This window comes from Rattus norvegicus, chromosome 9 (assembly GCF_036323735.1).
Source record: "Rattus norvegicus strain BN/NHsdMcwi chromosome 9, GRCr8, whole genome shotgun sequence".
In the NCBI taxonomy this organism is placed as follows: domain Eukaryota; kingdom Metazoa; phylum Chordata; class Mammalia; order Rodentia; family Muridae; genus Rattus; species Rattus norvegicus.
The window spans coordinates 67,990,866-68,005,830 of record NC_086027.1 but is presented as its reverse complement, the minus strand read 5'-3'; the positions used below and the strand labels follow the sequence as shown (position 1 = coordinate 68,005,830).

At 43.1% G+C, this 14,965-nt stretch overlaps 1 protein-coding gene and 1 non-coding gene across 5 annotated transcripts in view; one reads left to right on the top strand and one right to left on the bottom strand.

Annotated features, from left to right (window-relative positions):
* The window catches only part of C2cd6 (C2 calcium dependent domain containing 6), a 95,925-nt gene that overhangs the window by 19,163 nt on the left and 61,797 nt on the right, over nt 1–14,965 (top strand). For all 4 annotated transcript variants that reach the window (NM_001409059.1, XM_039084095.2, XM_017596604.3 and 1 more), the window contains exons 5-9: nt 3,776–3,901; nt 4,864–4,908; nt 5,926–5,994; nt 8,694–8,773; nt 12,334–12,468. In NM_001409059.1, the coding sequence (NP_001395988.1) occupies nt 3,776–3,901; nt 4,864–4,908; nt 5,926–5,994; nt 8,694–8,773; nt 12,334–12,468 (455 nt within the window). The remainder of the gene's footprint in view (nt 1–3,775; nt 3,902–4,863; nt 4,909–5,925; nt 5,995–8,693; nt 8,774–12,333; nt 12,469–14,965) is intronic.
* LOC120094911 (small nucleolar RNA SNORA17) lies at nt 2,508–2,642 on the bottom strand. Its single transcript, XR_005489601.1, has one exon. It is a non-coding gene; the product is annotated as a small nucleolar RNA SNORA17 (small nucleolar RNA).

Here is a 14,965-nt window from a genome sequence, read left to right as displayed (position 1 = left end):
TTTTAGTCCTGAATCTAGGGAAGATGGCTGAGTGAATAAAGGCACTTGCACCAAGTCTAATGATTTGAATTTGATTTCTGGATCTCCCAGGGCAGGAAACAACTTGACTCCTCTGTCCTCTGCCCTCTACATGTGCACTGTGGCACGTGTGCTCTCCTCATAACATGCAGATATGAATGAATGAATGAATGAATGAATGAATGCATGCATGCATGCAAAATAACAAGCAAGGCATCTCCTCCACTCTTCCTTCTTCTAAATCACTAATAGCTTCCCCTTTACTTTTATAACCCCTTTCTTTTTCCTAAATTCCAGTTACAAGAGAGCATTGGTCTTTGTAAATCTGGTTTATTATGTCTAACACAATGATCTCCAGTCCCATATTTTTCCTGGAAATGGTATAGTCTTATTCTTCTGTGACTGGATAAAACTTCACTGTGTGCATATGCTACACTTTAGATGCCCATTCCGTCCATCCTGGGTGTCTAGGCTGTGGGCTGCAATCTCCATGAGTATGAGGAGGCTGATTCTAGTGTGTGCTGACTGAATTCTTCTGTATTGGAAGCGATGGAACCAGGTCAGGTGACAACTCTATTTTCAGGTTCTTTTTTAAAGAACTTTCTTCTCCAATAATTCATATTTACTTTACAGCCCGATCACAGCCCCCCCCCTCTTGTCAGTCCCACCCTTACAAATTCACCCCCCCCATTGCTCCTCTGAGAAGGGGAGCACCCCTTAGGTACCATCCATTCTGGGTCATCTGGTCCCACCAGGACCATCTTCTCCCACTGAGCTCCAACCAGACAGTCCAGGTAGGGGAGGGGAGCCAATGGCAGGGACCAGACACAGAGGCAGCCTCTGCTTCACTTACGGGACCTCCATGGAGATCAAGCAGCATCTTTGCTACAAATGTGGAGGGAGCTAGGCCCAGAGCCTGCAGGCTTTCTGGTTGGTGGTTCTGTGAGCCCCCATATCCCCAGGTTAGTTGACTCTGTAGGTTTTCTTGTTGTGCCCTTGACCCCTCTAGCTTGTTCCCTTCTTCCTCCAATTCTTTCACAAGACTCCAAGCTCCACTTAATGTCTGGCCGTGAGTCTATCTGCCTTCATCTGCTGCTGGATGAAGCCTCTCAGGAGACAGTCATGCTAGGTTCTTGTATACAGCCATAGCAGAGTGCCAGTAACAGCATCAAAGGTTGGTTCTCTCACATGGGTTGGGTCTCAAGTTGGGGCAGTCATTGGTTGGCTGTTCCCTCAATCACCTCTCCATCTTTATCCCTTCACATCTTGGGTTGAAGGTTTTGTGGGTGGATTGATGTCCCCCTCCCTCCTCAGGGAGTTCGGTCTGGCTACAGGAGGTAGCCATTTCAGGGTCTATATCACCCTCTGGTAGGAGTAGATGTCTCATATCTTCCCGTGCTCACACCCTCCTGACTGGCTCACCTGTACCACCACTATCAGAGTCATTTCTATTGCGCTGCCCAGGTGAGGTGCAGGACCTACCCTCCCTGAGTGCTGCAGCACGTGGGGGCAGGGCCAGCTCGCCTGCTCTCATGACCCCATCTGGGCCAACTCTTCTCTCAGCCTCTGATAGGGCAAAAGGATAGGGAGGGGATTTCTCCTTTGCTGGTGCCACCACACAGGAGACACAGGCTGGCTCTCTCACACTCATGCCCTCTGGACTAGCTCACTCACAACCATCACGGCCAGCTCTATTTTACTGCCCAGGTGAGGCGCAGGACCTTGGCTTCTAAGAGTTGCAGCTGGTGAGGGACAGGGCTCTTCTTTCATGACCCTCTGGCCAGGTCTGCTGCCTGCCAAAGGTGGAGAGGACAAGAGGGGGGGAGGCTCTCTCTTTCTTGTCCACACCACACAGGGAGACGAATGGTAGGGCCGGCTCTCCCATGCCTGCTTGTATCCTTGTGGCTGGCTAACCTGCAATTCCCGGATTGTGTGGGGTCAGCTCTCCTGCTCTCAGGCCCTAGCCAGACACAGTCATAGCACAGGCCAGGACCCCACCGTGTTCCCAGGTGGCATCCCCAGCTACTCACATCAGGCTGTTCCTCATGAGTCTCCAGTCCTGCCTCTCTCTGTTGTGCCACAGCCTCTGTTTCTCTTCCATCTCCTCCACTTCTCCACCACTTACTTCTCTGCTCCTTTCAGTGGTGCCCAGGGTCTGAGTACCTGGGTTATCTCAGGAGTGCTCTTGGGAGTGTTGTGCCTGGCTCCTGCATTATGAAGCAGGCAGGAGTCACCTCAAGCATGGTCTGCTCTCACCTCTCAGGTGTGGGAAGTGCCAGACAGGCGAGCTCCCTACCCAGGAGTCTGGGGGTCATTTCAGGATCTCTTCTGCCTGCCTATCCAAATAGCCCTCTATCCTGGGCTCACCCTTGATTGGGGTCTGTAGTCCCAGGTAGAATTCTAGTCTTCATTTGTTTCCTGTCCTGGGAGGCTGTCCAGGCCTGCCTGGCACCAGAGCGGTGGCCATCTCTGGCTTGCTTTTTTCAGGGAGTGTTAGTCTACTAATCATTCAGATGTCCATAGGTCAGAACACTGGGTGTAGAAATAGCCTCTTTCCCCTCTGCCACTTACTGACACACAAGTGACACAGCAGTCACATCTGCAAGGCCTCCTCTAGGGGCAGGTTTTCGGGTCTTAAGGAACTTTCTCCTGGTTCCCCATTCCTACCAGCAGTGTAAAGCCTTGCCCTGCATCCTCTCGAGCCTCTGCCTCTGTTTTCTGGATATTCTGCCTGATTAGGGCCAGGCTGAATCTACGTCGTCTTGATTTGTAGTTCTCCCATGCGGAAAACAGTTGAGCATTTCTTCATGCACTTATTGGCTATTTGTACTTACTCATTTGAAATGGATCTATTCAGCTCATCTGACACCTATTGATTGGTTTATTGACTTGTTCAGTGTTTAGTCTTCTGAGGTGTTTACATACTCTGAATATTAATATCCTGTTAGATGAACAGCTGGAGAAGAAACTTTCCCCCCTTGCCATGCAGAAGCTTTTTGAATTGAATCATTCCTGCTTGTTGCTGTTCCCTGAGTTGTTAAGAGGCTCTGTTCAGAAGGTCATTGCCCATGAACGTGTCCAGAGTGTTTTCTCTCTCCCTTTTAAAGAGTCAGTTCTTACGCTGACCTCTTCCATTCAATCTGGATTTGTATTTATACAAAGTGAGCATTAGGAATCTTGATCATTCTTCTACATATGGGTATTGGGGTTTTTCTAGCCCTGCTTGGTGAACTGTCTTTTGAGAAAAGACAATGTATATTTTTGGGGCCTGTAGAAAATCAAGTGGGTGTACCTATGTGGGCTTATGTCTGACCCTGTATTTGTTTCCATTGATCTGTGCCTGCTTTGTTCCAGTGCCATGCTGGTTTAGTTACTATGGCTCTGTTAGGATAATTTGAAATCAATATTACAATACCTCCAGAATTGATCTTTCTTCTTAGGATCCCTGAATCACTTCATCTTGCCATGTAGTCTCAGTAGTGTGTTAAGGGCAACTCTTTATGAATAGTTAAAAAGACAGTGTATGTAATATGATAGATGATTCAAAAGATCATAATTAGCATTAGACAGAAGCAGGTCCTCATTTTGTTGATATGAGAGTATGTGGAATGATGAACTTGAAACATCACAAAGATAACATGAAAACTAATAATTGAGATGCCCATGATGTATTATAACTTATGGATGTATTTATTTGGACATTATGTCTGAAATTCAGACTTAAAATTTAATACTTCGCATATATTTTGCTATTGAGGTTCCCAGACGTCAAGATGATGAGCGGAATTATATTTACTTGGAACTAATGCAAGATGCAGGAGATTCAGAAAAGCTTCCTTATCCCTTAGGCAATGCGGAATCACATCTTTATGAAGTAATACAGGTATATATAAAAATATCAGCTACATAGGGACCCATGCCTTTTATCCCAGTACTTGGGGGTACAGACAAGACAGGGTTCAAGCTCACCCTCGGCTAGCTAGTTCTTTCCTGGCTCCATGAGACAGTCTCAAAAAGACAAAAAGTAAAACAGAAACCATTTTTTCTTGGTACCACAGTGTCTAATCGCTGTTTGTCATCATGGCTCCTGATATCTGATGGGTTTATCACATGCATAGGAAACAAAGTTTATTCTAAACATGAAAAATATTAGAATTATCAGATGGCATGAGGCTTCCATTCAAGATCATGTAATTTGGAGCAGTCAAGGGTAGTGTGGCAGAGTGTGCACTGCTTTCTGAACAAGATTGGTGTGTGGGCCCTGGAGAAGCCCCTTTGCCTCTGGGTTCCACAAGAGACACACTGCTTGGTGGTGGTACGAACTGAAAAGAAAGCTCAGCGAAGCACTCAACATGCAGTGTTAAGGTTCCTAACTGTGACGTTGGGAGTAGGATAAATGCTCAGGGAAAAGAGCCAACCGTGGATGTTGGACTGGGTGAGCTAGCTCATAGGACAGCAGAAATGACCACAGATGGAAGGTTTCAAAGCCTGTCCATGCCCTCGAGATGTGAGAAGTCTGCCACCTACCCAGGAGCTTGACATGGAGATTCATATAGAACCCTCAGACCCAGAATGGAGGTCGATTTCTAGGAAGGGAAGTCAATCCAGCAGAGACATTTCTGCCTCTGTAAATGCTAGCATCTATATTCATTTCTGTCATTTGCAATGGAATTTTCTTCTACTGAACATTGATTTTAATTTACTTAACATTATATTGTACTTGTATTTTAGCTATTGAATTGATGTATATTTTGAAAATTACTGCCCGATTTTGAATTACAGCATGCTTTAGATGAATTACAGATACATACATGAATAATTCTACATTTAAGATTTTTTTTCTAGAAAGGCTGTTTTACTGAAGTAATGCAGATGATGCGTAGAAACACCGTAAGAGCTTTACAAACCTCCCTAAGATTTATGCATGTGTGATGTTTTAACACCGTATAGAACTTACTCTCATAGTTCATAGCCTAAACTTTTAAATTTTTCATTACCCTAACCTTAGCTGTCTGAATTAGTAAAAGTATTTGTTTGCTCATAAATTCTTTACTTATTTTATGTAAAATTTGGTATAATTTTCCAGACTCTATTTAACTTTCTATATGTTTGTTCTTTATAATATTTTTAAATTAATTATAATATTATCCCCTCCTTCTATGTTCCCCCTTGTTCTCTCTCAAATGCATGGCCTCCTATGTTCCCCCTTGTTCTCTCTCAAATGCATGGCCTCCTTTTCTTACTGTTATGTATATACATATATACATGTTTGTAACACTTTGACCTTCTTAGTAAATTGTGACAGGATTAGACATCACTGGATGAGACAGTGTAACATTTCCACTGCTTTCAGTGCTTTCTCCAGCCTTATTGGAAAGTCTCCGAATTCTGAATGTGCCTAAAGTTAGCAATTTGATTAATTGAGCAATCAAAGACACTCCTACTGTCTCCTGGCCAGACGGGATTGAGGAACAGATAAGTCCCTGAGTATGGGGACTTTCCCTTCGCGTGTGGTCAGCCTGGGTTTGAGAGGTGACATTGCTTGTCTCAAAAATTTGATCTGGGGTGGAGATGAAAGACATGTGAGTGAATAACTGGAAACATATGCATATATAAAATACGTTCTATATAATCCTACTAATGATTCTAAGTTAAAATTTGTACATCTGACCATTAGCATTATTTAATTTTAATGGGGGAGGCTTTAACCTTCTGGGAACTGAACAGAATCTTCTTTTGGGGTTCTTTGTGTAAACAAAGCTTTGGTTTATTCTTTTAGTTTTTTTTTTAACTAGAAGATTAATTCTGGGCTTTTCTAAAAATACGGATTTATGGCATTATTGGTTTCTGTCACTTCTCTAAGAACATCATGCTAATCAAACAATGAAATTATTTCCCTGTGTCTAGCCTATCTGCAGGGTGGAAGTGGAATTTATGTTCTCCTATGGAAACTTCGGTTATGGATTTTCACATCAGGTTAGTTCACTCCTTTAAATAACGGTATTCTGTTTTAGCTCCTCAATCAAATCATTTGAGCCTCTAACTTTCTTCCAGTTGGGCAACATTTAAAAGTAAAAACTTCTAGGACTGGCATATGGCCCTGTGGGTAAAGGCTCTTTCTTTCTTTTTTTTTTTTTTTCTATTTTTCGGAGCTGGGGACCGAACCCAGGGCCTTGAGCTTCCTAGGCAAGCGCTCTACCACTGAGCTAAATCCCCAACCCCGTAAAGGCTCTTTCTACTGAACCTGATGACCTGGTTCATTTCCAGGAGTCCGTATAGTGGAAGGATCTTCCAAAAGTTGCCTGCTGAGCTCTGCCTGTATGCTAGGGCTCATGCAACGCCCCCTAAAAATACATAAGTGTTTAAAAAAGGATCACTTAAAAACAAATGATGCTTTGTATTCTGATCTTGAGATATAAGGGCTTTTCTTCAGAAAAAAATATTACTTTATCATCTCTTGCTTCTATATTTTAAATGATTGTATTTTATTCAAAATGCCTTTATTTTAAGACTTCCTTCTTAATTGTTTCTATATGTTTCTGTTATTAAAGCAATGTTATCTTGGGTGTTTCACTGAGTATGGAATTTTACATCTAGAAATATTCATAAAATGGAGTCATTGATCACAGACATGTGCCTGTGATTTTAGCATTCAGACTGAAGAAAGAACTAGCCTAGAAAAATCACACCACTATAAACACTGTTATCAGAACCAGGCGTGTGTTACCTGACTCCATTAATGCTGCTGCTGCATAGGGAAGAACCTTCCGGTTCAGACTTTCCCTTAGTAGTCTTTGGGTGAGTTCCAATTAGTTATTGAGAATAAGATCAATCTTACTAAGTAAGTCTAACCCTATGTTAATTAAAATCCCTATAATATATTTACATTTTCTGAAGCATATCATAGTTGTTAATACATTTTGAAATGGAAATGTACAGCCTCAAAGAGCAAGCCTTTCTTCCTTGCCTGTTTTCACTAATTTATTTATTGTAATGCTGGGGATGCTGACACAGAATCTTGAGCCCAGTGGGCTCATGCTCTCTCTACTCATGCCCAGTACATGGCTTTTAGACATAGAGACTTTCTATAGCTCAGGCTGCTCCTGAGCTACCTGTGGTCCATGAGTTAAACTCATGGTCCCCTGCCTTACCGAGTGAGTGCTGAGGCTACTGCGCCAGTGCACTGGCCTGCCTAGATCTTTTATTCTCTCTCTGTGTGTATGTATAGATGGTAGAGTGCACATGTGTATACATTAGCACGTGTATGTGGAGGCTGGGAGGCCAACTTTGAGTGCCATTCCTCAGGACCCATTCACACTGATTCTTGAAACAGGGTCTCTCACAGGACCTGGGGCTCACCAATTAGAATATCCAGAGACTGTCCTGCCTCTTTCTCCCCAGCACTGGGATTACAAGTGAACGCCACCGTGCCTGGCTTTTTTTTTTTTTTCCCCCCTTGGAGCTGAGGACCGAACCCAGGGCCTTCTACCACTGAGCTAAATCCCCAACCCCGGTGCCTGGCTTTTTTATGTGACTGCTTGGTATTGAACTCATGGGAAGCACTTTGCTGACTGAGCTACTATCTTAACCCTTTTATTCTCTTTTGTGATGAATTATTAGAGTTCCCACTGTCATTATTTCTGCAAGTTACATTTAGCAGTCATAGCTCATGAGCATCAACTTTAGAGCTAGGTCTGTGTTCAAATATAAGCATAACATATCAGAGTAACTATTCTTTTTTAAAAAGATTTATTTATTTATTATATATAAGCACACTGTAGCTGTCTTCAGACACACCAGAAGAGGGCATCAAATCTTGTTACAGATGGTTGTGAGCCACCAGGTGGGTGCTGGGATTTGAACTCAGGACCTGTGGAAGAGCAGTCAGTGCTCCAAACTGCTGAGCCATCTCTCCAGCCCCAGAGCAACTATTCTTAATGGGAGAGGTTATTTTCAGAGTTTCAATCCCAGCACCGGGGAAGTAGAAGCAGGAAGCTCCCTGGGGCTTGCTGGCCAGCCAGTCTAGCCTACTGGATGAGTTCCAGGCCAGTGAGAAAGCTTGAGTAATGAAGTCTGAACTTGTCCTCTGGACTACACATGCAGCAATACACATGTGAACACACATGCACATATATCTTCGGATACAAATGAACACATTCTTGTGCACACATGGAGAATGTGACAGCTTATTTTCTGATAAAACGGGGCAAGTGTTGTTTTATGTAGGTGGACCTTCCTGTAAGCACAGAGCAAAGGAACTGTGTAGAAAGAACTGGCTGTGCAATGAAAGGGCAGCGCAGCCCCGCAGTGATAGGCCTCCTTCCCGCACTGTGTTGGCGTGAGAAGACGGCCATCCAGGAGCCAGAAAAGTGGCACTCAAGACGCTCCACGGCGTCACCCAGGCACACCCCTGTGGAACTCTGAGTGAATCACAGATCTTCAGTGTAATCTGTAAAATGTGCACACTTAGTTCATAGTTTGATCAAAAGCACTTGAGAAAGTTAAAGGTATATGATGCCTGGCAGATATTTAGTACCCAAAAAACTAAGTCTGTCTTCACTCCTCTCCTTGTGTTCGTCACCTAAGAACTGTACAGGCCTTCGGGAGCGGGTGTTGTTGTTAGTTCTATTACAGTGAATTATAACTAACTGAACTTACATTTTTTTTAAATTCAGTTAAAACCTCTTCAGAAAGTCATTGAACCATCTATGTTTATGAAAATTACACCTCCTCCAGAGAGAACAGACCCTGTCACGTAAGTTTCATGACCGTATCAAGATCACGTAGCATTTTAAAGGTAGGATGGAGCATATTAGTTATTTAAGAGACAGACCCTGAGAACATGGCTGAGATGGGCCAGCCCCTAAGCTAAAGGGAGCACTGAATTCCTTTGCTTAATAATTGAGAAAGAGCCCGGTGTGACGGCTCGTGTCTGTAACCCCAGCACTTGGGAGATAGAGACAGCTAGATGGGGAGTTTAGGGGGCATGGTTATATGAAATCCTGTGAAAAACAAACAAACAAAAAGATGGGAGAGATACTGAGGAGAGGGGAACCTTCTTGGTGAGTGAAGAGGTGACTTAATGAGGAAACTGGCCAGCAAGATCCTTCTTATTGGATAAAAAGGAGGGTCTCTAAGATCCACATGTGTAGTGGTTGCCAGTTTCTGCTCTGTAGGACATCAGCATTAGCCTACCTAACACCACTCACTCCAACTCCTAGCTCCAAATTGACTGTAAAAACAGAGCAAAACTCTGTTTATAAATGCTACTAGTGGGGCTGGGGAGATGCTCTGCAAGTTGCATTCAGATCTCCGCATCCATACACAAAGCCATTCATGGCTGCAGGTGTCTATATCCCCAGCTTTGAGGGACAGAGATTGGCATATCCCAGAAGTTTGTGCAAGACCGTGTTCCAAGGGACTAAAGAAGAGAATTATAGAATAAGATGCCTTCAGTCTTTTGATTTCCTCATGCATGTACCTGGTACATTCACTGTTCATTTATGTACACACATCCCCATACACTCCATATCTCCCAACACAAAAATATTTTAAGTTATTAACAAATGAACTGTAGTTTAAAATATAGTATTCCATGTTCCCTGCTATCCTGAAACAACTGGCTCAACAAAACTGTTGTATGGCCTTTCCCATATGTCAGTCACTCGCCATCAACACCTGCAGGCTTGGCACCTGGTTCTCCAGGTGGCATTCTGTACTCTGAATCGCCAGTATCTGTCGCCAATGCCTGTGCCTGGTCTCCTGTAGCCAACATGAAGTGGTCCATGAATCACGGTGTGGAAGTGAAACTGCCACTCCCCATTGCTCCTGACAATTCATGAGCAAAGCATTCTCTCCTGGTCTTGTAACCTTATCTTCTGTAGGCCTCGAGTTATTTCCAAAAAAAAAAAAAAAAAAAGGAAATGCTTCCACTGAGAGATTGCACTGAACTAGAAGTTAAGGCTGCTGCACAGCTTCTGGGCTCCATATGAGCCAGAATCAACAGGTAAAGGAGGGGTCACTGCACTGGTAAACAGCAGTTCCCAACTGCAGAAGAAAGTGTGAAGGCCTGTCTCACAATGGGCAAGGGAAGGCTGTGCCTGAGATACACCAGACTCTCTGGAGCTTCTCTTCATATCCCCACACTCTGTGGTTTAGGGGGGTTTTGCATTACGAAATTATTTGTGGGCATAGAAAAATACTCAGTGTTGAACAGCACTGACTGCTCTTCAAGTGGACCAGTGTTCAGTTCCTAGCACCCACATGATGGTTCACAACCATCTGCAACTCCAGTTCCAGAGGCTCTTTTGGCTTCCATGGGCACTGCACGCACATGGTAGCCTGACAGGCATGCATGCAAAAGACAAGTACAAGCGAAACATTTTTAAACATTAAAGAAAAAAATTACTTGGAGTAGGAGCATACAGTGTGTCGTGTGGAGGCCAGATGACAGCTTGTGGAAACTGGTCCTGCCTTCTTCCTTTGATGCTGGGATGGAACTTGGGTTCAGTTTTGACAGCAATACCCTTACCTGCTGAGTCACTTCACTGGTCCTAAATAAAAATTTAATAGAAAAGTACACCTTAATCTGCACAGGACTATTAATGGCCCAGAAGGATGGAAGTCTTGATCATACCACTAGGTAAGGCACAGCTACAGAGATTACTAAAGCAGAGGAAGGGTAGAATAGACAGTGGAAGAATAAAGAGGCATAGACTGTGACGTGTGAGTTACAGAAGCAAGGGTATGCTAGCTGCGTGCATTCCCGCCCAAGTTGCCTTATGAGTGTGTTTGTATGTATCTATACATAGATGTAAGTAGCTTTGTTTCCCTCCTCTTATCCCTATATCATAATCACAATATTGAAGTTCTGAGGTGCTGAGAAGAGGAGAAAACATCACTCAAACTTTACTTCCTCTCCTGGTCTGTTGGCAAAGGACAGTTGTATCAGGTCAGGTGGAACTGTGATCATGTGATCATCCTCATTTGGAGGTTCAGGATGATTGAAGGGATGGATATAGATGCTAGGTTGACAGCAAGCACATTAATAGTAATTCATGTGTCAACTTGGCTGGCCACAAAGTGACAAGATTTTGGTCATCATTCAAGGAGAAGTTTTTGATGAGATTCATATTTAAATAAGTATAAGTAAAGCAGATATTAGTGTGGGCAACCTCATCTAATCTGCTAATACAGCAGGAAGACTAACCTCTCCCCAGTAAGGAAATCGCTCCTGTCTAAGCACCTTCAATCTGAAATGCCAGCTTATACCAATCTGCTCCCTTGTTCTTGAGCCTGTCTACTTTGAACAGGAATTGTGCCGTTGCCTCAGTTATACCATTGGCAGACCCGGGTCACCAGCCAGAAGACTCACCCTGCAGATCTCAAACTTCTACAAGTTCATGGGAACCTATATAATATGACAATCTATTTATATATATTTTAATCTATTTCATTAGACATCCCTGACTAATTCAGTGGTACCGATGACTACATTAATTTGTGAAATATTTAGGATGTTTAATCATAGTTGTTGAGATTTTGGAATCTCAACACTAGATCAGAGATGGACAGTGACAGAGAAAAGGGAAGTGACAATGGTAGCTGACATATATGACCACTGGGTGCCTATGTGGTGCTTCTAATCCCTGAGGCAGGGAATATGGGGAAGAGCATGTTCAGGGAATGGAGAAGTTTGTGTTCTATTTTGGAAATACTTTGAACTTAAGGTGTTCATTATTGTATATAGCGAAGACTGGTCAAAAGGCACTTGCTAGCTGTTAGATGTGTAAGGGATCTCTTTACTACTGGCTTTCTTGCATGTCAAGTGGATTCAATAAATCCCCCCTCCTTCTTTTAAGATTTATTCTGTCTTTACATAGTTTCCCTGTCCCCTTCAGAAAAGGATTCCATAATTTTTCTCCTGTGGGTTTACTGTTACAGTGGGATAAAACAATCTATGTAGACAGATATATTAATACCGTATGGCACACAATCTAGTCCATAGGATTAGTTGTTTAAGAGAATGAGGGACTCTGAAGGCGATTTGGCTGTAAATGGTTACTAAAGGCCTGGGCTCAAATGCTTTTCTCATTGCTTTGGGTCGCCCCTCTTCTGTCCCTACTGCCCACAATTTTGACAGGATGAGCACTTCTGCCAGGGTTCTGATGCTTCTTTAGCCAGTCTTCTCGATGGCCCATGGTGGCGGGTGAGCTAGCGTGAGAGGAAGAAGGATCCAAACTACTGTTACCACACTGATTACAGGGATGTGCTTTTACATCGTGTCAGCATCTAACTCTGTTACCCTTTTTTCAGAAATATTATTACCCCGCAACGAGTGGAATATCCAGCATTCTTATCCCCAGAATTTAATGTTAACATTGGGGGTCCTGAAACCAGCCAGGCAACTGTGGTGCAACTTGAAAAACTCCGAGAGAAGCCCCGGGAAAGGTAAAGCACACACATTTCATTTACTCACACTTGGTCTACCGTGTTCCAAATCCCGTCTGTTGAACCATGGGCTTTCTGGTGGCCTGGGAATATCACTGTGACACTGCTTCATGTGTTCTCAGCAGCTGGGTACTTTATGATGGCAAGGAGAGAGGTGACGACCAAAGAGGTGAAGAAGACCCATTCATAAGACAGCTGCTCCTCCCCTCGTCTGTTCTGTGGTCTCGTGTGCTGTCTTTCCTGTCATGTTTTCTGTCAGTCTGGGTATTTCCTTCCAACTCACACACCACCTCACTGGATCTTTCTTTCTTTTTAATCTGCTGTTGAACTAATTCCAATGAGTTTTAGTTACTTTCTTTCTTGGTTATGGAATTTTCATTTATTTGTATAGTTCCTTCCACTCTGCAACATTCAGCTGTGGCTTTTAATACCTTAATCACATTAATCTTACTGCTACGTGGTCCAGACCTCTGTAAAACAACATAGGCAATGGGCCTTAATCCTTAGACGTTTAGTTCTAATTCTGGAGGCTATGATGTCCAGCATCATGACACTGGCTGAAGGCATTTCATGATTTATGGCTTGATATGTATTTCTTTACACCTTTTAGTCTTCAACTATTAGATTCTTGCGTTCTTTGAGAAAACTTTGTGTATTTGGTACTTAGAGAGCACCTGACATGTTGTAGATATTCATGAGTCTTTGATAAATAGACAGACTGTCAGATTAGAGGACAGAGGTGTATTCTTTGGTCATCCAGCTCATGTTCATGAACTTAGGGTGGTGGAAAACCAATATATGCACACACTCATATGTGCACACACTCACTTCTACATAAGTCCTCCCAAGTTATTTCAGACCACCTCATTGTACAACAGCAACAAAGTCTGAAGGAAGTATGTTTTGAAATTTTGTTCGAAAGCAATGTTATAAAAGCAGTGGATATTTACTGATCCTAGATTCCATGAGCAAGAGAGACCCAGGGCTGTTGAGTCCATTGTTCTGTGCCATAATTTCAAAGGACTTGGTGGTAGCCAAGATGGTAAGAAGTTGAGCAGAGCTAAGATAGATATGCAGTCCTGAGGAAACAGAAGCCAGAGTTCAGTGTACTTCATAAATACCCAGACTTCTATCTGGGTCAACAACAAGTTACGACAGAATAACTCTGTCTTTAAATGCTATGCCCTAGCTGCCTATTGCCTACCACTGGTCCTCATTCTGGCATTAGAAGAAAGAGCTGGCTGCCAGAGGTAAATGTGTACCTTTCCTAGAGGAAAATATACACAAGAGCCTCAAATTCTACAAAATTTTAAATAGTGTCTTCCACCAAGTAAAAAACTATATACAGGAGGATGTAATATTTTTTTTTTTTGGTTTTTCTTTTTTTCTTTTTTTTTTTTTTTATTAACTTGAGTATTTCTTATATACATTTCGAGTGTTATTCCCTTTCCCGGTTTCCGGGCAAACATCCCCCTCCCCCCTCCCCTTCCTTATGGGTGTTCCCCTCCCAACCCTCCCCCCAGGAGGATGTAATATTAAACACACACACACACACACACACACACACACACACACACAGAGAGAGAGAGAGAGAGAGAGAGAGAGAGAGAGAAACATTTATTACAGAACACACACACACAAGCAAAAAGTGAAAAAACTACACTAGAGACAGACTTACAGGAGTGCCAGCTTGCAGTTATCAGATCTAGACTCTGAGTAGCAATGGTGGCTGCAGATAAGATACGTGAGCTTCCCACATCCACATCTTATGTTGAAGACATCACGATGACACTGGGGGCAGGACCTTGCATTTTGTTGACTCCAACTTTAAGGACTGGCAGATAGATAAGCAAACTCTTAGAGTGACTGTGTTTTACCATAGGCATGCACCCAAACTGGACACAGTGCAAGACTGTTTCAATCAGGCACGGTTTCTTCCATGAGACTGAAACTGGGTTCTCTTATTATGGGGCACATGATGTTTGCCTGGGCAGTTTTTCAATTTGTTGGTTTTTGTTAGCATCCATACTGTATTTCTGGGAATATAATATCAAAATGTTATGCGAATTCTACCATTTTTTTTATTAAATGGAGTGAATTTGTAAGTCTCCTTGGTTGCCCAGTGTTACATTCCTTGTAGGGAGAGAGGATCATTTCTCTCCTTCAGTTACTTGGTTTTCAAGGTTGGGTTCTGATTATCCTTCAAATGCAATAGTACTAGTTATCTATTACTGTATTAAATCACAGTAAATGTAGGCATATTGCATATTTTGTAGGCTAAGTTCTTTACTTTTATTGGCTGGGCTCGGTTGTACAGTCAGATGAGAGGAGGAATAGATGAACCACGAGAAGTCTTTGTTCATCCGTCTGTCACTTGCGGCCAGCAGTGAGCTGGGCCCTGAGGTTTCCACGTGGCTTTTGGTAGGCTGCCCTGGCTTCATTACAGAGCAGCATTCTGAAGGCAGCATTGAAGGAGGGCACACACCACTGTGCACAG